Source organism: Myotis nattereri (assembly GCF_964212035.1).
Source record: "Myotis nattereri genome assembly, chromosome: 1".
In the NCBI taxonomy this organism is placed as follows: Eukaryota; Metazoa; Chordata; class Mammalia; order Chiroptera; family Vespertilionidae; genus Myotis; species Myotis nattereri.
The window spans coordinates 153,995,130-154,019,536 of record NC_138075.1 but is presented as its reverse complement, the minus strand read 5'-3'; the positions used below and the strand labels follow the sequence as shown (position 1 = coordinate 154,019,536).

The 24,407-nt window shown below is 40.5% G+C and overlaps 1 protein-coding gene across 1 annotated transcript in view; it reads right to left on the bottom strand.

The window, feature by feature from the left end:
• Nucleotides 1-6,065: 6,065 nt before the first annotated feature.
• Nucleotides 6,066-24,407, bottom strand: part of LOC308529715 (uncharacterized protein) — a gene marked incomplete at its 5' end in the record, with an annotated part of 30,698 nt that continues 12,356 nt past the window's right edge. Inside the window, 4 exons of the mRNA XM_081105966.1 lie at nt 6,066-6,379; nt 15,011-15,128; nt 18,010-18,122; nt 23,049-23,204. Coding sequence (XP_080962092.1) covers nt 6,359-6,379; nt 15,011-15,128; nt 18,010-18,122; nt 23,049-23,204 — 408 coding nt within the window. The 3' untranslated portion in view covers nt 6,066-6,358. The remainder of the gene's footprint in view (nt 6,380-15,010; nt 15,129-18,009; nt 18,123-23,048; nt 23,205-24,407) is intronic.

Here is a 24,407-nt window from a genome sequence, read left to right as displayed (position 1 = left end):
ACACCCTCATTTGGAAGTCTTTATTATTTCATAAAATAAAAAAGAATTTTAAAAAGAAGACAGGGAAGCAGCGTGAAACTACAGAACTGCTTTTAATCACCTCCCCCAAGTGCAGAAATCCTCTCCACACCCCTGGGAGCAGGAGATTCGGGGAGAACTCATGGTAGATAGTTGCCCCTCAATATTCTTCAGAAAATGGATAATAGGGGTGACCTACAGCACTGAAAGAGAAATATATACTTACTCAGTCCCATGCTGTCAATGAGAGGGTTTCTCTGGATGCAGTCAGGATGAACTAAAAACTATTTCCAACCATGCCCTTCCTTCTGCCTCAACACACAGACATGCAGCTCCTGGTCCATGTGCTCAATTCCCACATTCACATGGGGTAGAAAAGCCAAGTGACAGGTAGTTTTCTTTAGATTGGAGTTTGCCATAGGATGTGACAGCCAGGGCTGAAATGTGGTGGTTGTTTTAGCCCATGTGCCACTTTTGTCCCTAGATCATGAGAACGTTCACAGTGACAATTCTGCTGCTCTTTCTAACCAATTCCTTCAACAATTCAGTGTCCCTCTGTTAAGGAACTTGTACTCTCTTAAGGAGATTATATGTATGCCTGCATAACCACACATGTCAAATGAAATTACTGCTTTCATACAATTTATAAGAATACTTGTTATTCAGTAATTAGTGTTGCTGTCATTTCTTTTTTTTCCAGATTCTTATTTTCCTTTTAAATATTGTCTTATCTGATTCAATTTCATTAAAGAGTGCATTCTGAGGAATTCTGTGTGCCAGGACCTGTGCTGTTAACAAAGGGCTAGGAAGACAGGTGCACATCATCACAGGCCTAATGAAGATCACAGACTGACTTAAAAGACCTGGGAACAGAAAGATACTACCCACATTTTTTCATCTATAATGTCTTTTCTCAAATTCACAACATAGCTTTAAAAACAAAGGGTTTTGAGATCTTTCTTTTGAAAAAAATCTTTATTCTATAACTAAAATTCTATTCCCTTATCTCTAAACTCCCTTACAAACTCCTCTCATTTGATGAGTCTTCCTTCTCTTCCATCCTGAGACCCTCCTGCAGTTACTGAACAAGGGGCCTGTGATGTTGTGAATAAGTCGAAGTCAAGGAGTCAGGGGCTGCCAGGGGCTAGTCTTCTGATGGACAAATGTGACCCTGAGCAAGTCTAGAGTCTAGAAACCAGAGAAATCCAGAGGATCTTATGTTGGTGTATGCCGCTGGGGACACATCAGTCACTAGGGGCAGATAATTTCATAGCCCATTTATAATTCACTTTGGTGAGATTATATGACTGATGAAATGGGGCTTGTGATAAGGATAAAAGGCCAACGGAGGGAGAAATTTGGAAGAAATGGACAATGCCTTGGAAAAGGAATACCCAGTTAAGGAGAAATGCCACTGACCCTCTGGGGAAGCAGTGGAACCGGGTCCAAGGATGACTTCCTGACACCCACACATACACTTGCCTTCCTGGGCCCATCCTCCATTAAAAATATTAATGTTACATTTGTAGTTGTGTTAGAAAAAAATGAATAGAGTCAAGGTTGGATTCATTATTACATGGTCATTAATATAACCATGTTTCCTACTGATTTTAAAAAGCATTAAAGATGAAACATTTTCATGGGCTCCTATAAACAATAACATAACCTGAGCCACTTTAAAATGGCGCCAGAGCTGCCACGCCAGAGGAACTAATTCCCCAGCATGTGTTATGCCTCACATTTTATGGAATGTTAAAAAGGGCAAAATATCCTTTTGACTGGGCATAGGCAACACTGTCTCAGGGAACTGTTTGCGAGGATTACAAGAAAACAGTTATCATGAGTAATGAATTAATGACTACTAGACTGAAAATTAAAACCATTTTTTAGAATTAACATCACTGCTTTCCTTCTGGAGATGTAATCATTGTCCTCCTTCCCTTTCTTCTAAATACCCACTGCCTCTGTCTCCCAATCTGAACATTATTGGGGCTTCTATCTAAATTAATGTTTTCCCATTAGCTATTCTGCTTGATCTCAACAAGTACTTTTTCCCCTCTTACTTTGAACGGACTTTTCTTTTTAGATTAGCACTCCTAAAAGCAGCGGTTCTCAACCTGTGGTCACGACCCCTTTGGGGGTCGAATGACCCTTTTACAGGGGTCACCTAAGACCATCGGAAAACACACATATAATTACATACTGTTTACAGTAGCAAAATTACAGTTATGAAGTAGCAATGAAAATAATTTTATGGTTGGGGTTCACCACAACATGAGGAACTGTATTAAAGGGTAGCGGCATTAGGAAGGTTGAGAATCACTGCCTAAAAGTATTGTGGGCAGTCGGTACTGTGTCTTCTGTGTCAAATGGGTAAGTCATATCTGAGTGGTCATATGTATACCAAGCGCAGGAATTAGGGCATAAAAGTCATGAATTTACCATGATGCAAACTTTGGCCATTTTACTTATGTTCTGCTCATATTTCTGTTGGGTCAGAGCCAGAGCCTAGAGTAAACCTCTGGTCTGAGGTCACCAGGAAGCTCCTGTTTTACTTCGGCACCAGAAATCAGGCCTCTCTGATTTAAGGAAGCTGAGTCCCTCTGCTAACCTACACACTACAGAAAACAACCCAGGGAAACAATCTACAAGTCACTTACAATGATAATTTTAAAAATCTGAAATTTCTGTTGAGGCTTTCAATTGCATTCACGTCTTCTGGAGTCAATTCAAACTCCAAAATGTGGAAGGAAGGCAAGGATCACATTAAACTCTCCCCTAATGCAAGGGGCTTCCACCTGGGAGCATGAGGACTTCCTGGTGGACAGAGGAAAGGGGACCACTAGGAGGAGCATCTGCTGCCATCACTTCCGGGTGTACTGGCTTGAGAACTACTCCCCTGGGTTCACCATGGCTCCTGTCCCACTCCTCCTCCTCCTCTGCTCCACTCCACAAAAGAAAGGCTTTTATACATCATCAACCCCAAATGTCTCTGTGTGAATAGTTTGCAAAAGAAAAAAACAAGTTTTTTTCCCTAAAAATAATAGATAGTTGGACAATCTGGACAAAATGCTTGCAGACTGGACCAAACTTTAGTCCTTGTCCCTGCCCTGCCACACAAAAATCCTCAAATTTGACACAGCCTCAAACTTAGGCATGCTTTGGAAAAGCCACCAAAGGCCTCTCCAAGAAACTACTGACCTCAAGCATTTGCTAATCAATTATTCAACCACACACCTGCTCATTCTCTCTCTAGTCAGGATTACTTCCCTATAAAAGAAAAATCTGATTTATCTTGGAGACACTTATAGTCCCCACATTCAGAAAGTTCTCCTTTCAAATAAAGTATCTTTACTTAAGTTCAGATTTGTTTTTATTGATAATACAAATTGACACTCCCCTAATGGAGAGTCAATTAATAGCAAAGCAGAAAGATCTTTGATAAGAAATATTAAATTCTGAAGCTCATTATTTCATCCAAGAATAACTTCATAGAAAACTCAGTGACTCTATCTAGATCTATGTATCTACTCATCTATCTATTATCTATCTACCCATTTTTTATTCATCATAAAAAATGTACTCTAGAGGTTTTAAGTGTGTATATATATATATATATATATATATATATATATATATATATATATTGAGTTGACTGGAACTGAAAAATAAAATGGAATTTTTCTGATTGGTTTAACAATAAAATTTAGATTTGCCTATTAGCTATTTCGATAAATTGGATAAACTAAACCTTTAGCTTCAAGGTTTTGGCGCAAATACATGATAAATAACATGCTCTAAATGTTATATTTTGCAAATATTAAACCCATGATGAAATTGTTAGCTGTCATTTTAAAATAGTATGGAATTTACATAGTTTCTCATGAAATTCACAACAAAATAAGTTGAAGATCACTAATTGATCTAAGGGACCAGAAGATATATGAGGGAGAGTTTGTGGGGGAATCTTCATAAAGATAAATTTTTAAAAATATGTTCATTTGGTCAGTCTATAAACTTGTATGTAGCTTCCTACCGGCTCTCCTGGGGAAAAGATGGTAAAAGATGACCCAGAGAGAGTCACTGCATTTAGGGTCTCCCAGTCTAGAAGGCACACAGATATATAAACAAGCAACTGTCTAGGTCTTTTCAGGCATTCTGTAGGGATTTTGTGGCCTATCTCTGTATCTTGATAGAAGGGAGCTTTTTAATCTCTCTTATTAAGTCTAGCATAATTTGGCTCATCAATGCCCCACAAGGAAACTATGCATAATTTGGCTCATCAATGCCCCACAAGGAAACTATGCATATCTTAGAACCAACATTAAGTTTAAAATAAACTATTTTTTTCAATTTATCTAGAACTATTGAAAAAAACCCCACACTACTTTCTTCCTAAAATATTAAAGAAAAAAATTTCTACAAAAATCATCTCTTGCAGTGCTTTTGCATTTACACACACTTTCAACTTCATCTTGTAAAATGAGACATTATCTGATTTCCCTGGAGAGAATAAGAACATTTTGGTTTGCATCATGTTTACTAATTTATGGAAGTATTTCACATTCCCCTCCGCCTTTTTTTTTGTTTCCAGTTGTCCAGTTTCACAACTTTGAAGCACAAAGACCTTATCTGGCCAAAGGGCAGTCTAAAAATCCATAGTTTTGCTCTTCTATGATGTATTCTAATGAAGCCACATGGAAAAACAAGGTTGAAGCCTCAGTTAGCACAGGCCTATCCTATTTTTCTCTGCATTAAAACCATAAAAGCACCATCAAAACTATAAGCCAGAGGGCACTGACCTGAAATGGGTATTTTAGTGAGGACAGCGTCATTGCCAAGTGACACACCCCTTTGTATTCCCCCTGAAATCTACAACTTGTTGACATCCAGAACCCAACACAGGTTCCTGTGCTCCACACACTAAAAGATCCACGCACCAGTACTCTGGAAGGTGATCTTATTGGAATGTTTAGGAGAGGAGGGAAGTGGGTGAGCGGGAGCGGGGAGACCAGGGACAGACCCATCACTGCAGCAAAACTGAACCTACAGCTCCAGCAAACACAGTAGTGATTGAGGAGTCAGGGTGCAGGCTTTACAACACAAACCAGGGGAGGGCAGCAGCTCAGCCACATTCCTAACGCCCTCCCTGCCCCCCCCCCCAAATGCAGATTCCTCCTCAGTTTCACCACCACAGACCAGGAGCAGGAACAGAACCAAGTCTCCAGGCCCCAGGCCCCAGCACAGTGCTGCCAGTGGTCACAGGAAATGAGGCAGCAGCTCCTTGGCCTCACAAATGGGCTCCCCTCAACTGGCCCCATCCCCTGCAATAGTTGTGGTGCCCTGAGACCCAGATAAGCCAGATCCTGCACCAGCATCCAGGACCTGGTAACCCCCCAAACAAGTCCAAGGCTAAACCTCCTACACCTTGACTCACAAGCATGCCCTCCCCAAGCTTAACTAGTACAGGTAAGAGGAAACGAAAACTGCCCTATCCTACCATCTACTGGAAAACTAAAGACCCCAAATTATCAACCTGCTCAATTTTGGAAAGCAAAATGTTCCTAAATAAGAAAAGTGTTCACTACTTCAAATACACCAGCAGAGGAACAACCCATCAAGCAGCATGGACCACCAAGATAACACTAACATAGGAAGACAATGACAGTTCTCAGAAAGGAACTCAAAATAGCAGACAATTTTTACATAAATGAGAAGAGAAATCAAAACAACAGTCATGAGGAAACTCAATGAGATACAAGAACACTCAAAAGGCAGTTCAATGAGCTCAGGAATAAAATTAAGGAACAGAAGGAGAACTTTACCAAAGAGATGAAAACTGTACAAAGAACCAAACAAATTCTGGAGCTAAAGAACTCAATAAATGAGATGAGGAATGGATATATTAATAACTGATACACAATGAAAACTAGTGGCAATATCAAGACTGCCTATCATTGCCATCTTAATCATCAGTCATTCAAGGGCTGGCAAGATATTCAGACATAAGGGAACTTCCTTTAAAAATGCAAATACAAAACAAATTATAAATGCAAATATTTATTTAGTTTAACTATTTAGAAAATGTACAACTTCTCAGCAAAACATTTTATAAAAACTGAAATAAAAACTGAAATAAAGTAGAAATTAAGAATTTTCTTTCATGTAAAAAGATGACAAAACTTTCCACTTAAAAATAGAAATTAATGCTTTTAACAGTATAAGTTTATTTAATTCATAAAAATTAGGAATTCTCAAAGTAGGAATCAGCAAATTTCCTATTGCATACAAACTGTTATTAGGATTTCCAACACAAGGTGTCTCCAGGAAGGGCCTCTTATTAGTCCTCTGCTTGCTGTTTCTGAAAGGAGAAGAAATTCGGTGCTGATTTCTGTTAGCTGCCCCTTAGAACTGCAAAGATTGTAAACAACAAATACTTAGTATTTTATTTTCCCCTAAGAGACTTGCATTCTTTTAAGTAGCCACAGTAATAAAGGGAATTTCCCATTACATTGCATTTTAGCAATGGAAATGTATCAAAGCACATTTACTATATTCAGGTATAGGTTCTAAATTATTGTAAAAAAGTACTGATGTTTCTAAGAAGTTGTAGGGAGGGGGTCCCATAACTAAGGAGTAATCCAAAGTTGGGAGGCTATCAGTGATGTAGATGGCTTATCAGGTTAACACTCACTGCCTTCTGGGAGGGCTGTACTTACAAGACCCCCTTCCACAGGGCCACCAGACCCGCCCCTCCTTGCCCACCACCACATTGTTGTCTGTGTGCATGCATAGATGCTCTTTAGCTAATCTCTTCCCCTTCCTTTCTCCAGCCCCCCGCCCCTCCTCTCTGACATTTGCCAGTCTGTTTCATGTATGGATGCCTCTGGTTCTATTTTGTTCATCTGTTTATCTTGTTCCTTAGATTGCACACATTATTAAGGAGGTTCTATGGTATTTGTCTTTCTCTGACTTGCTTATTTTGCTTAGCAAAAAATCTTTCTTTTATTAGTACTCACACATTCTGATAACTCAAAGAATAATAAAATCAATTTAAATTCTTAAATATGGACAACATAAATTAATAATTGTATAATTTTTTAATCATGACTTTTATTTTTTCCTAATAGTCTTGTTTTTCATCAAATCATCTTAAAAATAAAATGATCCTCTAGTAAGAATAATTCTGCAAGATCAACTCAGTGCTGGTAATGATGGAAACTAAAGTACTGAAAGGAGAAACATGCCACCTTACTTCCTGAAACCTACAGAACAAGCTGCTATTAAGGGAAGAAGGGGAAACACATAAATTGCCTGTGTCCAAAGTAAAATGAACTAAAGCTATTCAAGGACAATAAATTAACCTGGAAAAATTGCCTGACTAGTTCTAATCTATATGCTACGTCGGGTCTTGCACATTCTCCAATCCTCTCTAGACACTGTTCTTCTTCATGGTGTTTTGCCCTATTTATTTCCATTTGTCGTCTGATTCTTATTGCTTCTTGTTTCCACCACTCTATTCTAGTCGTCATTTCTTCACATTGCTTTTGAAGTACTTTGAATTCTTTCTCCTGCTGAACTGTATTTTCTTCAGGGCAATGCTTACATTTTGAAGTTGCTATAAGCTCATCATTCCGCATGAATGAAATAATAGAGTTTGGTTATGAAGGTGTGGGCACCTGTCTGAAATTTTTTTAAAAAATTTAAATTCTTTAGAGTTTAACAGCATGAAATTCTGAAACAAATCCAACTGCAATAAAATGTTAATTGCACTGTGGTTGAGTTTTAAAATGTGGAACCTTGAGTTACTCAGAATCAAGGCCAAAGTGAAAATGACCAGGAATCCCAAAAAAATATTTACTGCCCTTGTCTTTGTCACACAACGTCTGCACTTGATTTTAGACTCTTTTTTTCTATGACCTTTTCATGTCTTTCCTCCACAAAATGACTATACATTGTCTCTTAATAGGAAGTCCCATTCCTCTTCCCCATCTTAACACTTCACAATCTTTAAAAACATTTTTAGGGATATTATATTGAAGTATTCAGGACTGAGTCACCAAATGCCTCCAAAAATAATATTTTCAATATGAGAATAATTAATTATTCTGATATATTTGGATTCTAATGCCATAAGTCTTTTACTGAACTACAAACTTTTGATGCTAATTTGAATTGCATTCTATGATGAAATGATTCCCTGGCTTACTGAGAAATTGCATCTCTCCCTGTAAAAGTTTAGTGAGATGAGCCCTACATTTTTCAGAACCAACAAAATGGAGGAGGGGCTTGATTCAATAGTGCTATCTTGAAATTCTTTGATACATCCCACTAAATAAGGGAGCAGACTAAACAAAGACAATATCATCAACAACAAACTTGCTGGAACGTCAGTGATAATGACTTGGGAAGAACTACTTTCCTTTAGATACAATGAGTGTTTGGTAAGACAAGATGAGTGATGCCGAGTTTTGAAGCACGTCTCCAGACTGTTTGGCACTTGTCCAGGAAATAGGTGCTGGCCTGAGTGCTCACTGGGTTGTGGTGAATAGGATATGGTGACTGTTGTGTAACTGCTATGTCTGGGTGCCATCTGACTTTCTCCCTAGGGGAGCTCACCCTGGGAACCTAGCCACCAGGTTGTGAAGAACGAAGCAGTCCAGGCCACATGGTCAGCCCTCACACAGGTATCCAGCTGAGACCGCCCCAGTGAACGTCCCAGCCAAAAGCCTTCTGCAACTGTCTAACCGGAGAGTGAACCAGCCTCAAGATGATTCCACTTCCCAGCTTCAAGTCATCCCAACTGGTGGCAAGTGGAAAGGAAATGAGGTGGCCTTACTGCAGATTTGTGATCAAAGCAAATGCTATTTTAAGATAGGAGGTTTGGAAATGGTTTATTAAACACAATAAATAACTGGCACAAACTGATAGAACAATAGAGTGCTGACACTAAAAAGGAAACACACACACTCATGGGAGTGCCTCTGAACAGGAGGTAGGTAGAACCCGACATAAGGTAGTGAAGCGTGAAAATGAACACCAAGAGGGTCTCCAAGAAACACTGAGTGGAGCCCTCATAGCTCCTGAGGAGGCTGACAGCAAGGGCTTAAAATGTGACACTGAAAGAGAATTAATAGGGATTCTCGCTAGGAAGCAGCTGAAACTGAAATCAATGCGAAAGATAAGCTAAAGAAGGACAATTAAATATAACAGATCCTGGGCTTATGGGTTTCAAATACCTGTTTCCCATTTATAGCTTCTCCCACATGTCCAACTGTCAAATAACGCCAAAACAAAGAAATGGCTTTCTGGGTTCACATCAAATCCAGTGTATTCTAGAAAAACATGGTCTAAGGATGAAGCTAAGACTTATAAAACCCTAAGAGCTCAGAAACATTAATGTGGTGCCTCAAATTCCTTTAAAGATTTTCAGAATGTAAGAATTTTAAAGGAGCTGTCCTACAACATCTCCTGGAAGCCCCAGGTGAAGAGCTTATCTGAAAACAATTTGTAAGATGGCTTTTCTAATGCCATGAACCCTAATAAAACTCATAGGAAACTCAAAGCTCCTAAGAGAATTGTAGTAACACAAACCTTGCCTGCTAGCTCCTGAAGGGAGACCAAGACAGTACACAATAAAAAGAGGCCTGTGGGTTTTCAGATGCTCTACAGGGAGGAAGCAGGCTAAGACAAGAGCTGTAAGCACAGGTCATTTCTTATGAAAAGGAGAGAGCAAAGTGTCAGAGGGCACAAGCCAAGGTCCACAGAGAAGCACTCCATGGTTAGGCATAAGTTTTTCTTTCCTCAGGGAGGAAACAGAGAACATTTTAAATGTCAGTGGAAAAACCTCCTCTAGTTTACTTCAAGCTTACTTGTACTTTATACCACAACGTTTCTCCATAGAAAACAAATTGGCTTTAAAATTTTGAGATTTCATATTGAGATATTTATTTTTTATCTTTTAACTTTTTTTTTTAGTCCTCACCCAAGGATATTTTTCCATTGATTTATTTTAGAGAGAGTGCAAGGGATAGGGAAAGAAACATTAATGGCCAGGGAGGAGCCCACAACCGAGGTATGTGCCCTTAACCAGAATCAAATCCCATACTATCCACTGAGCCAAACCAGTTAGGGCTCAAATTAAGACATTTCTAAAGAGGAATGGTGACAGTCCAGATTTTAATCTTCTCCTCCCCAGGCATTGAGTCTATGAAGTATGAGTTAAACACAATGAAGTAAATGGCTAATTCAGCAGATCCTGTTACCAGAATTTCATGGAATGGAAGTAAAGTGGGAGGCATTGGGTTAGAGGTTAAAGGTCTGAATGGAGAAAAAAAAGAATGGGTGTCATCTTTGGAAGCCCCTTCCCCATCATGTCACAGTATTAGCAAAACATAAGCTGGCCACAGGCTTTATCAAGAAACAAAATATCTCCACAAAATTAGAATTAAAAACATTCCACTACACTGACTTTTATTATTATACTAGAGGCCCAAAGCATGAAAATTCATGCACTCATGGGAGGGAGGGGGGAGGTCTCTCAGCCAGGCCTGTGCCCTCTAGCAGGCAGACATCTCCCTAGCAGTCCAGGAGCCCTCGCTCCTTACTGCCCGCCTGCTCGCTACTCCTTACCACTTAGCTCACTGATCCTTAACGCTGCCGCTGTGCTTGCCAGCTGTGAGCTTGGCTTCTGGCTGAGCAGTGCTTCCACTGTGGGAGCACACTGATCACCAGGTAGTATCTCCTGTGTTGAGCGTTTGCCCTTTCGTGGTCAGTGCATGTCATAGCGACTAGCCATTCTGCAGATTGGGTTGATTTGCATATTAGGTTTTCATTATATAGGATAAAACGTGTTAATATGCAAGAGACTGGGAAAGAGTACTCATAAAATTTGATTTGGTACTGGCATAACGACAGACTTATCCATCAATGAAGTAGAAGGGAGAATCCAAACATTAACGCTCACCTTTATGGCCCAGTGCTTTTTGACAAGGGTGCCAAATAATTAAATCATATATGTATAATCCTTTTAACAATTTCTCCTGGGACAACTGGATATCCATAAGCTAATGAATAAAATTAGACCTGTACCTCATACCATATATTAAAATTAACTCAAAATGCTTAACTATGAAACTTAACTATGAAGCTTAACTATGAAACTCTTAAAGGAAAACATACATGTATATATCTTCATTCCTGGATTTGAGTATTTTTTAGATGCGAAAGCAAAAGACAAAAATAGATTAACGGGACTTCATAAAAAAAAAACACAAAATTGTGATTTGAAAGACACCATCAGAAAAATGAAAAGGTGAGCTACTGAATGCATGAAATACTTGAAAATCAATCTAATAAAGGGTTTGTATCAGGGTATTTAAAGAACTCTTACAATCTATTATATAAAAGTATAATATGCAAATCAACCAAACAACCGAACAGCAGAATAACTGTCCGGATGACCTTCCAGATGACAACACTATGACACGCACTGGCGCCAGGCCAGCCAAGGCAGGTGTGATGCGACTGGTCGAGGGGGCCCCACCATCGCCACACTATTGCCCCGCAGAGGGAGGCCCAGGCCACCAACAGGCAGGGCGATTGATCGGAGAGGGGGTGCTCTGCGATCGCCACAAAGAATAAGGGCCAGGCTACACAACAGGTGGTGCTGCAGCAGGTGGAGGGCCTCTCTCTGTGGGGCAATCGATCTGGGGGCCCCTGCGATAAATCACCCCACAGAGGGAGGCCCAGGCCACCAGCCAGCAATGCTGTGGAGGGTGCGAGGGGCTGGCCAGCATTTTCCCAGGAGAGGGAGGCCCAGGCCAGCCAAGCGATCTCAACCCACGCCTGTTGCCCACAGAGGGAGGCGACTGGTGGTGGGGGTAAGGGGGTCAGTGCAGCACAGATGGCAAGCAGTGGCAGTGGTGGGGCAGGGCCATCTGTCAGCAGCCGGGGGAAGGAAAGCCCTGATAGGCCCTCATCACCGGTCAGGGCTAGGGACCCTACCCAAGGGGTCCCAGATTGCTAGAGGGCACAGGCTGGGCTGAGGGACAGCCTCCCTGCCCCCCATGCATGAATTTCAAGCACCAGACTTCTAGTTCAATAATAAAAAGACAACCCAATTTAAAATGAGCAAAAGAATTGAGTAGAGAGATTTTCAAAGAACATATAAAAATGGATATTATGCATGTGCAAATATGGTCAACATCACTAGTCATTAGAAAATTCCAAATCAAACCAACACTAAGATGTCACTTCATACCTACTGGGATGGCTACAATCAAAAGACAGGTAATGGCACATGTTGGCAAGAATGTGGAGAAAGTGGAACCCTCATACACTGTCACTGAAAATGCAAAACTGTGCAGCCACTGTGGAAAACAGTTTGGCAGTTTCCTGGAAGGTTAAAGATAGGATCCAGCAATTCCATTTATAACTATATTCCCAAGAGAATAAAAACATATGTTCATATAAAAACTTGGACAGGAATGTTTATTACAGTATTCTTAACACCAAGAAGGGGAAATAATACAAAGGCTCATGAAATGATGAATGAATTTTAAAATATGTGGTCACTTCATGTAATGAAATGTTATTCGGCAATAAACAAAAATGAAGTACCGGTGATAAATGCTACAAAACAGCAATACCTTGAAAAAATTATGCTACATAAAATAGCAGTACTGAGGGAGCACATATTGCATGATTCCATTGATATAAAATGTACAGAATAGACAAATCTAGGGAGACTGAAAGGACAGTAATGGTTTCATAGGACTAGGAAGAGTGAGGAAGTGGAAGCTGGCACAGGGTGGTTGCTAAAGGACATAGAGCAACTTTTTAGGGCAGTGGTTCTCAACCTTCTGGCCCTTTAAATACAGTTCCTCGAACTCTCCAAAAATTCATCTGGAATAAAAAAAGACCCCGAATAGCTGCAGCAATCCTGAAAAAGAACAAAGTAGGTGGGATCTCAATACCAGATATCAAGATGTATTACAAAGCCACAGTTCTCAAAACTGCCTGGTACTGGCACAAGAATAGGCATATAGATCAATGGAATAGAATAGAGAGCCCAGAAATCGGCCCGAACCACTATGCTCAATTAATATTTGACAAAGGAGGCAAGAACATACAGTGGAGCCAAGATAGTCTCTTCAATAAATGGTGTTGGGAAAATTGGACAGATATATGCAAGAAAATGAAACTAGACCACCAACTTACACAATACACAAAAATAAACTCAAAATGGATAAAGGACTTAAATGTACGACAGGAAACCATAAAAATTCTAGAAGAATCCAAAGGCAACAAAATCTCAGACATATGCCGAAGCAATTTCTTCACTGATACAGCTCCTAGGGCACTTGAAACTAAAGAGAAAATGAACAAATGGGACTACATCAAAATAAAAAGCTTCTGCACAGCAAAAGAAACCATCAACAAAACAACGAGAAAACCCACTGTGTGGGAAAACATATTTGCCAATGTCATATCTGATAAGGGCCTAATCTCCAAAATTTATAGGGAACTCATACAACTTAACAAAAGGAAGATAAACAATCCAATCAAAAAATGGGCAAAGGACCTAAATAGACACCTTTCAAAAGAGGACATTCAGAAAGCCAAGAGACATATGAAAACATGCTCAAAGTCACTAATCATCCGAGAGATGCAAATCAAAACAACAATGAGGTACCATCTCACACCTGTCAGACTGGCTATCATCAACAAATCAACAAACGACAAGTGCTGGAGAGGATGTGGAGAAAAAGGAACACTTGTGCACTGCTGGTGGGAATGCAGACTGGTGCAGCCACTATGGAAGACAGTATGGAGTTTCCTCAAAAAAGTGAAAATGGAACTCCCATTTGACCCTGTGATCCCACTTCTAGGAATACATCCCAAGAAACCAGAAACACCAATCAGAAAGGATATATGCACCCCTATGTTCATAGCAGCACAATTCACCATAGCTAAGATCTGGAAACAGCCTAAGTGCCCATCAGTAGATGAATGGATTAGAAAACTGTGGTACATCTACATGATGGAATACTATGCTGCTCTAAAAAGGAAGGAACTCTTACCATTTGCAATGTCATGGATGGAACTGGAGAGCATTATGCTAAGTGAAATAAGCCAGTCAATGAAGAAAAAATACCACATGATCTCACTCATTCATGGATAATAGAGACCATTATAAACTTTTGAACAATAATAGATACAGAGGCAGAGCTGCCTCAAACAGATTGTCAAACTGCAGCAGGAAGGCCAGGGAGGGTTGGGGGGCAGGAGGTAGGGGGGTAAGAGATCAACCAAAGGACTTGTATGCATGCATATAAGCATAACCAATGGACATAAGACACTGGGGGATAGGGGAGGCTAGGGGACTGTCTAGGGCGGGGGGGAAAAAATGGACACATATGTAATACCCTTTGTATTACTTTAAGCAATAAAAAAAATAATAATAATAAAAAATAAAAAAATACAGTTCCTCATGTTGTGACCCAACCATAACATTATTTTCGTTGCTACTTCATAACTGCAATGTTGCTACAGTTATGAATCGTAATGTAAATATCTGATATGCAGGATGGCCTTAGGCAATCCCTGTGAACAGGCTGAGAACTGCTGTTTTAGGGGGATAAAAATGTCCTCAAAGTGATTGTGGTGATGACTGTGTAACTCTCTGAATATAGAAAAAGCCACTGAACTGCATACTTTAAATGAGTGACTGCGTGATAGGTTCATTATGTCTCAATAATGCTACTACCAAAATTTATTTTTTATTTAGTGCTGGTGCCAGGGTTCAAGACATAGAGAGTTAACAATAGGCCCTCTTTATGGAAAGGTGATAAATAAAAAAGCTGTCTTTTCACTGACATCAAACTATACATTTAATAGAAAAATCTATATTTCTCTGCTCAAAACATTGAATAATATCTATTTTCCCCAATTAGGTGATTTTGGAGTCACAAAACTGATTTATAATTACCTTCGGTTTTAATCCTGTAGTCTCACTTTCCATTTCTTTTATACTTGGTTTTAAAATTCTGGGGAAACTGAGCTCTTCATTGAAATTCCGTTTTGGCATATTTAAGGGTTTCTGAAGTCTGCAGAAATGTACCAAATGAGAATGTCAAATTATTTAAGAGTAAATACTTAATAATAATTTAAACAGTCCCCGATTGGAGAGGATGCAGGCTGGGCTGAGGGAATTCTGCCCTCCCCACCACCACCCCGTGCACAAATTTTGTGCACCAGGGCACTAGTCCTATATATAAAAAGGCAGTGACCGTGGCAATTGAAACGACCATTCGACTGATCACCATGAGGTGCTTTGAGCACCTCTTGGTCACTTCTCCCCCCGATTGCAGTATGGTGAACAGGGAACCACAGCAAATGGAGCAGTAGGGCAAGACTGGTGAGGGGGCAGAAAGGCAACCTCTTGGTCCCTCCCCCCAGCTGCGGGCTCCGGGGAACGAAAGCCATGCTGTGATCAGAGAACCATGGGGAACTGAAGTGAATGGCAGGGGGGTGCAACTGGCGAGCTGACAGGAACAGTTGATCTCTTGATCCCTCCCGTCCCTCAGGTTCCAATCGCAGCTTGGTGAATGGGGAACCACAGCAAACCCAGGTGAGTGGCAGTGGGGCAGAGAGAGGGTAGAACAGTGACCTCTTGGTCCCTCCCCCCGGCCCACAGGCTCTGGGGAACTGGAGCTATGCTATGATCAGGGAACCACGGAGAACCAAGCAGTGGCAGCAAGGACTGGTGAGCATGCAGAAGATGGCCTAGGGACCCTAACCGCGCAAGATTTCATGTGCACTGGGCCTCTAGTGTTAATATAAAACATGAACCTATTATCAAATATCAACTAAAAACGAGATCAGTATCCAAGGTGAAGAAGAAAAGCATAATGATATGTGAATGTACTGCAAAGACACAAACATACCTTTGGTACCTACTGACAACAGTCTACAAGAAGGGAAGAAAAGTACCAATATCAAAGAGACCACTCAAAATAGGAGAAGCAGGAAAGAAAAATCTTTGAAGTCTGAGTGGAAGGGAAAATGGGGAAGGAGCAAGGCTTTAGAAGAAGGGAAATCAGAAAGATAATGTGTAACAGTCTCCTCAAGTCTGCTTTAAGAAGAGATCTTTGCTAGCACAATGTTAACAAAAATGAAAGGGTGCTGGGGGCTAATTCCAGCAGGTCATAAATCCAAGAAGTTCATCAAAAGATTGGTGAGCCCTGAGGCTTCAGTAGTGCTGAAGATACATATTATTGCCTGCTGCCAGACTGCTGAGGGCATTTTCCCAAACCTGAAAATCTACATGTTATTACCTGCTTCTGGCCAAACAGCTGAACAGCTGAAGGCAGTTCCCCCAACCTGATACTTTACTGCTTACCTAACTTTACCTTTGATATGTGTATTTGCTTTGCTTTAGGGCAAAAATGTGTGAATAAAAAGCCATAGGTCCAGAGATGCAGAAAGAACGCAGTTGCCATTACCTTATGAAGCTAAGCTTCCCTGGCTCCCCCGTGTATTCCAAATTTATATTTCATGTCTAGTCTCTTTATTTAATTTACTCACATACCTTCTCCAGATTCCTGAACCCTGCTAGGTGCAGGATAACACCCTGGCAAAGGGGATATGAAACAATGCAGAAAAAGAGAGTTAAGTGAGAGGAAAAGCACTGATGATGAGAATCAGAGAACAAACTTAAGAACTCAGCCAAAAAACAGAAAGGAAGCCATGTGGGAGCTTCCCAGGTATGGGAAAGATGCTGTTGTGTTTTTATGATTGGTAAAAATAGGATTACCCAACTTCTTCTTTAAGTCACACGGACATTTTTGTACATGATATCTTTTATAACTAAAAAAAGAGAAACATAAGCCAAATCAAGATATTAGCCTATTTGAATGCCAAAGGGATGCACACTATGAAAAGAAGAAATGATCACCAGACAGAGAAGATGTCTTGCAGAAATAAACATTCAAGGTAGACGTGAAACTTGCAGTTGACTGCCGGAGTTCTTGTTCCAGCATCTAGAAGGGTTCAGCAATCTGGAGAAGGCTGTGTGTAACTTAAATAGTCCAGAGACAAAATATAATTTTGAAAGGCATTTGGGGGTCAGAGCAGCTTAGCTAGAAGGAACTAAGATCTCCTGGTCTCAGGACCCCATGCTTTTTATTAACACAAATTGTCCTGAGGCAAGGTGGAGATAAACACTTCAAAGGGTCAGGGTTTCTTATAGAGTCCATTGTCAGATTGGGGGAATTAGCCTACTGCTGTTCAGGTGTTTGGCCAGTAGGAAGGCAATAACATGTAGATTAAGATGCCCTGAGTTATCTGGCAGCAAACAATCATCCTTTTCAGGTTTGGGGAAATGCCATCAGCCATTCCCAACAGGTGACAATATATGTGACTGAGCCCTTGTTGAGTCCCCAAGTTCCATCAACCTTTTTTTTTTTTTTAAATATATTTTATTGATTTTTTACAGAGAGGAAGGAGAGGGATAGAGAGTTAGAAACATCGATGAGAGAGAAACATCGATCAGCTGCCTCCCGCACACCCCCCACCGGGGATGTGCCCGCAACCCAGGTACATGCCCTTGACCGGAATCGAACCCGGGACCCTTGAGTCCGCAGGCTGATGCTCTATCCACTGAGCCAAACCGGTCAGGGCAACCTTTTGATGAAACTCTTGCAATTATGACATGCTAGAATTGGCTTCTGGCAGTTGACAGGCTATGCAAAAGGCATCTTCATTATGGTTTTAAAAGTCATTAAAGTGTAAGTATAATATCGTGGCCCTCAAAACAGTTTCACATTGTGCTGTGAGTTTCTATAGTCAATTTTTAAATAGGATAATTTGTTTAATTAAGAAAATTACAGATAGAAAATAAATTTTTATTTTTATTATTGTTTTAATAAAGTAAAGTGACAGTTAAATCTTAATTCATGGTAGAAATGATTTGAGATGTAATTTTACCTGGTTATCTCTTCTTCTAAATAACGCTTTTGCTTCATTACTACATGCATGTTCCGTTGCAGAGATACGAATGAATTCATATGTTTCTTTGATGCTTCCTTTTCATGCTGAGCCTTTACAAAAAAATTAAAGAAAATTATTTGTAGAAATCTAGAGACTCACTCTCTTTCTTAAAAATATGATTTCTCAATGGTTCATGAATAATATGTATGGACAAGTTTATGAAATGTAGTAGACGGGTTTATAAACTAGATGCCAATAAGTACAGATTTCAAGAATAATGACTTCTTACAGCAGCTTAAATTGACTTTACATTTCGACCTCTTTCTTTCTGGAACTGAAATTGCCAAAATTTGTTAAAATAGAGGTTTTGATCATTTGATCACCACAATGTAGTCAATGTCCATGGGTTCTGTATAGTTTTTTTCTTTTTTACTCCATCCCTACACCACACCCTAACACCACCAACACCAACAACAAACAAGTGACATAAGATTTCACTCATTTGTGGCATTTAATGAACAAACTGAACTACCAAGCAAAATACTAAGTGCTAAAGTACTTTTTTAAGGCTATGTTGACCTTTTAGTTACTAAAGATGCCCTAGATACATTTCCATTAATAGTTCAAGATATTCTAGGTTCCATTAAATCACATCTTACTATGGTAATTTTAAAAATTCCCACGCAGTTCCCATTACTTTATGATGATAATCTGACTTTAGGATGAGATAAAGACTCTCACTCGATGTAAACTTTCTCCCATAGGTTTCAATTTTTCCTTTTCTATTAAACACTTTTTAAATAAAGCGTCTTCTCTATATTATATAACAAACATAACATTTGCTTCATTTTTGTAGCTTTTTCTACCGTCCTATCATCCCCTTCCATTAAACTAACATTCTTTACTACAAGGTCTCATCCACATATTCATATTTTAACCACTCATTCTTTCCTTTTGTATAAGAACCAGAATTTCAATCTTATAATTGCACTAATTGACCTTAAAATTTTTAGGGTCATCTTTCTTAACCCTTCAATGCTTCTCAGCAGCAACTGATATCAATGACCACATGCACACTCTCCCTCTGGTCCTCCAACCGCAGTGCATTTCTAAACAGTGACCATAATGTACAGTCCTGGACTCTCTCTATTCCTTTTTTATTTATCTTACTTTTATTTTTGCTTGTTTTCAGGAGAAGGGAGTGGTAGTATGGTTATTTTTCTTCATCTGTTGGACTAGATACAGTGATGGCGAACCTATGACATGCGTGTCAGAGGTGACATGCAAACTCATTTTTTTGGATGATTTTTCTTTGTTAAATGGCATTTAAATATATAAAATAAATATCAAAAATATAAGTCTTTGTTTTACTATGGTTGCAAATATCAAAAAATTTCTATATGTGACACGGCACCAGAGTTAAGTTAGGGTTTTTCAAAATGCTAACACGCCAAGCTCAAAAGGTTCGCCATCACTGGACTAGAACTACAATGAAGTTGAGGTAAGACCTAACAAGTTTAAGAAACTCCATATCTTGTTTTATAATCTGATGGTCTTTGAATATTTAAGTTAATAACTTAAATCTGATGTTTTGAATGTTTAAGTTAAAGATATGGCTAGAGATTATATACTTTTCATATGAACATAAGTATGTAATCAATACAACAGAAATTATGAGGACTTTCTAAAAGACAGAAAGATAATAGCATCAACCTAAGAGCTCCTAAAATACCAAAAGCTGATAAGATCAAAACTGATAATATCAACTACCAGACAGATGTAGAAGGGGAATACTCTGAAAAATAAATTAGGGGAGCTTCAGTCTGGCAGCAGATGGAGATAATGGTCACCTAAGAGGATCCTTTTTAAACCTTTTATTATAGAGATTATCTAACAGAAATAGAAGATATTGTATTGATCCTCCATAGGTTCATCATCCAGGTTGACATTTTTTTTTTCTACCTCACTTCTCTTTTTTTTTCTTCTTTCTATCACCATGTATCCCCTCTATGGCCTCTATCATCACCACAAAATCCCTCACACTCCAGAAATCACCACAATGTTGTCAATGTGCATGGGTTCTCTCTAGGTTTTTTTTTTTTTTACTTATCCCTACACCATACTCCAACACCACCAACACCACCAGCAGACAAATGCCGTATGATTTCACTCATATGTGGCATTTAATGAACAAACTGAACTACCAAACAAAATTTAGACTGAATTTAGATAGAGAGCAGTTTATTCCTTTTTAAAAATCCTCTCAGAGATCCATAAACCTCAGCACTTCAAACCAGATTCCCTAATCAACATTTCCAGCCTTGACTCCTTTACTAAGGTCATCTGTACTTTTTATTACTTTCTCCCTTCTTGCTTTCAGAGACAATATCCTCAACCACATACTCATAAACCATGAGTGATACGGATCACCTTTGTAGATAGCTGATCTGGTACATATTATGTTGATTCTTATTGGTACTACTTTGAATGTACTAGTGTTATTTTCTAAATTTGGGGGCGCCTTCACCCTTAAGATGTTCACCAACAACAGCATGAGTAAAAGGGAAGAGATGCTGAAATCAGCCCAGTTATCTCACAGGATTAAAATCCAATGGACAGGAAAGGAAAACCTAGGTTCACACAATGACTTGTACACTCATGATCATAGTAGAATTATTAACAGCCAAAAAGTAAAAACAAAACATAGGTCCATCAACTGATGAATGGATAAATGGTTGAGCAGCACAATGAAGTATTGTTCAGCAATAAAAATAAATAAAATAATGATATGTGTTATAATGTCAAAGAATTTTTAAAATGTGACATCAAGTGAAAAAAGTCAATCAAAAGGACTGCAACTTGAGTGATTGCATATATATGAAATATCCACAAATTAGACTCATTACTGCCTGGTGCAGGGCAAGATGAGATGCTGGTAGTGATCACTAAGAGGTGTGGAGTTTGTTTTTGGAGTGATAAAAATATTCTATAATTTATTGAGGTCATAATTAGATGTACAACTCTATGAATATGGTTTAAAATATTGAATTGTATAATTTAAATTGGCAAATTATATGATACTAGAGGCCCGGTGCACAAAAATTTGTGCACTCGGGGGGGAGGGGGGGCCCCTCAGCCCGGCCTGTGCCCTCTCACAGTCTGGGACCCCTCAGGGGATGACAACCTGCTGGCTTAGGCCCGCTCTCTGGGGGATTGGGCCTAAGATGGCAATCAGACATCCCTCTGGCAGCCCGGCAGCCCTCGGGGGATGTCCACTTGCCAGCGGGGAGCAGGCCTAAACTGCAGTTGGACATCCTTAGCGCTGCTGAGGAGGCAAGAGAGGCTCCCACCACCACCGCTGTACTGGCAGCCATCAGCCTGGCTTGTGGCTGAGCAGAGCTCCTCCCATGTGAAAGCACCCTGACCACCAGAGGGCAGTTCCTGCATTGAGCGTCTGCCCCCTGGTGGTCAGTGTGTGTCATAGTGACCAGTTATTCCCAATCTTTCTGCTGTTAGGGTCAGTTTGCATATTACCCTTTTACTATATAGCAGGGGTCCTCAAACTACGGCCCACGGGCCACATGTAATACAAATATTGTATTTGTTCCCATTTTGTTTTTTTACTTCAAAATAAGATATGTGCAGTGTGCATAGGAGTTTGTTCATAGTTTTTTTTTTTTTTTTTTAAACTATAGTCCGGCCCTCCAACGGTCTGAGGGACAGTGAACTGTCCCCCTGTTTAAAAAGTTTGAGGACCCCTGCTATATAGGATCGAGGCCTGGTGCACAGGTGGGGGCCGGCTGGTTTGCCCTGAAGGGTGTCCTGGATCAGGGTGGGGGTCCCGCTTGGGTGCCTGGCCAGCCTGGATGAGGGGATGATGGCTGTTTGCAGCTGGTCACACACCCTTCAGGTTTGGGGTCCCCATAGGGGTACCTGGCCAGTCTGGGTGAGGGGCTGAGGGCCGTTTTCAGGCTGGCGGGTGACTGAAGCTCCCAACCTCTCCTTTTTTTCTTTTTTTTTTTTTAATTTTGGGATTTATGTACCTTCTATGGCTGTCACTGGAACTGAGAGCAAGCTTTAGCTCTGAGGCTCGGCTCCAGCTCTGAGACCTCAGCTGCTGAAAGCAGGTATCTGGGTTTGTTTGGGTTCTATAATTGAAACTCTGTTGCAACTCCAGCTCTGAGGCCCGGCTGGGGATTGTTTAGCTTCTATAATTGCAACATTGTTTCTTAGACTGCAGCTCAGAGGCCGGCAGCGGCAGGCGGGGAACTTTGGCTTCCTCCATCACTAGAGCAAGCAAGCCTCCTGTTCGCTTCAGCTGCCTGGCTGCCGGCCGCCATCTTAGCTGGCAGTTAATTTGCTTATCGCCCTGATTAGCCAATGGGAAGGGTAGCGAAGTTACGGTTAATTACCATGTTTCTCTATTATTAGATGTCAATTATATCAATGCAGTTTTTTTTAAAAAAATTCCATTAGTAAATCTAGATATAATTTTCTTAATTGTCTGTTGTGGATGTCCATATAACAATGACCTGATTATTTCCCTGCTTTCATAGTATTTCTAAGTAAGAGAAAATGAAATATATGCCTACTTCAATTGGTTTGTTTAATGAACTTCCCATACAAGTTATTCTGAATGCTAAGGAATATCTATTCACCAAAGTGAAGATAAGACATAATACAATTTTCTGGAATATTCCATTAAGCATTACCCTCTGATTTTATCTGGCTGTCTCAAAGTGATAATGGAGATATCACTGAAAAATATTGTTTTGTAGGGAAAAAAGCTTCTTGCCTTCTATGAAGAATGATGCATAATTCTCAACTTTCCTAAGGCTAAATATTATAAGAAAATACATAAAATACAAATAGCAGAATAAAACTCAGGGCTTAAGAAATATGTGCCCTAAATAGAGTTATAATAAATTAATCACAATGAAAATAGAAACCTACCCATGAAAAGTAGTATCCTAAAACACTGTATATTATTTAACCAGCTATAGATTAACTGATGACATGTTAAATTTCATACATACTTGACTTCTGCTTTCATCTAATTCCTTCTGCAACTTTTGTATTTCATATTGTGAACATATACGATGATGTGATTCAGCCTTCAGTAAAGCCTCTGTCATAGATAGTTTTCTTTGGGTATCAGCCAGTTCTGCTTGAAGTTGTCTCACAATTGCTGCCTAGTAAGTAAGATATTTCTGTTACTGATTTTATAAATCACATTATTATTAAATTATATTAATAATATATAACTTCTCATATGGGATGGGGCAAAAGAAGATATACAGTTGTGAGTAGGTTATTTACTAATTATAACATTATTCTCCATACAAAAAACTGTAAACCTACTTTTGGCTCAGCTTGGATATACTTTGTTAGAGTCATATATTATCAACACTAGAGGCCCAGTGCATGAAATTCGTGTGTGGAGGGGGGGAAGGGAGGGTATGGCCCTCAGCCCAGCCTGCACCCTCTCCAATCTGGGACCCCTCGAGGGATGTCCGACTGCCTGGTGGGAGATTGGGCCTAAATGGGCAGTCAGACAAACCTTTCACAATTCAGGACTGCTGGCTCCCAACCGCTCGCCTGCCTGATTGCCCCTAACCGCTTCTGCTTGTCAGCCTGATCAGCCCCTAACCACTCCCTGCCAGCCTGATGACACCTAACTACTCCCCTGTTGGCCCAATTGCCCCCAACTGCCCTCCCCTGCTGGCCTGGTCCCCCCCAACTGCCTTCCCCTGCTGGCCTAGTCCCCCCCAACTGCCTTCCCCTGCTGGCCTGGTCCCCCCAACTGCCCTCCCCTGCTGGCCTGGTCCCCCCAACTGCCCTCCCCTGCTGGCCTGGTCCCCCCCAACTTCCCTCCCCCACTGGCCTGGTTGCCCTCAACTGCCCTCCCCTGCAGGCCTGGTTGCCCTCCACTGCCCTCCCCTGCAGGCCTGGTTGCCCTCCACTGCCCTCCCCTGCAGGCCTGGTCCGCCCAACTGCCCTCCCCTGCTGGCCTGGTCTGCCCAACTGCCCTCCCCTGCTGGCCTGGTCCCCCCCAACTTCCCTCCCCCTGCTGACCTGGTCCCCCCAACTGCCCTCCCCTTGCTGGCCTGGTCCCCCACAAGCCCTCCCTCTACTGGCCTGGTCTTCTCTTGCTGCCCTCCCCTGCTGACCATCTTGTGTCCAAATGGAGGCAGCCATCTTGTGTGTTGGAGTGATGGTCAATTTGGATATTACTCTTTTATTAGATAGGATAATCTATAACTGGAAAAATGTCACTATCTCCCACAGTTCACCTTCTTTTCCTCGTATACACGTTACTGTTGGCTTAATCAGGTTAACATCACAGAAAATGTAATATTTCTGCCTAAATAGTATTATGTACTTAAAAAGCTGAC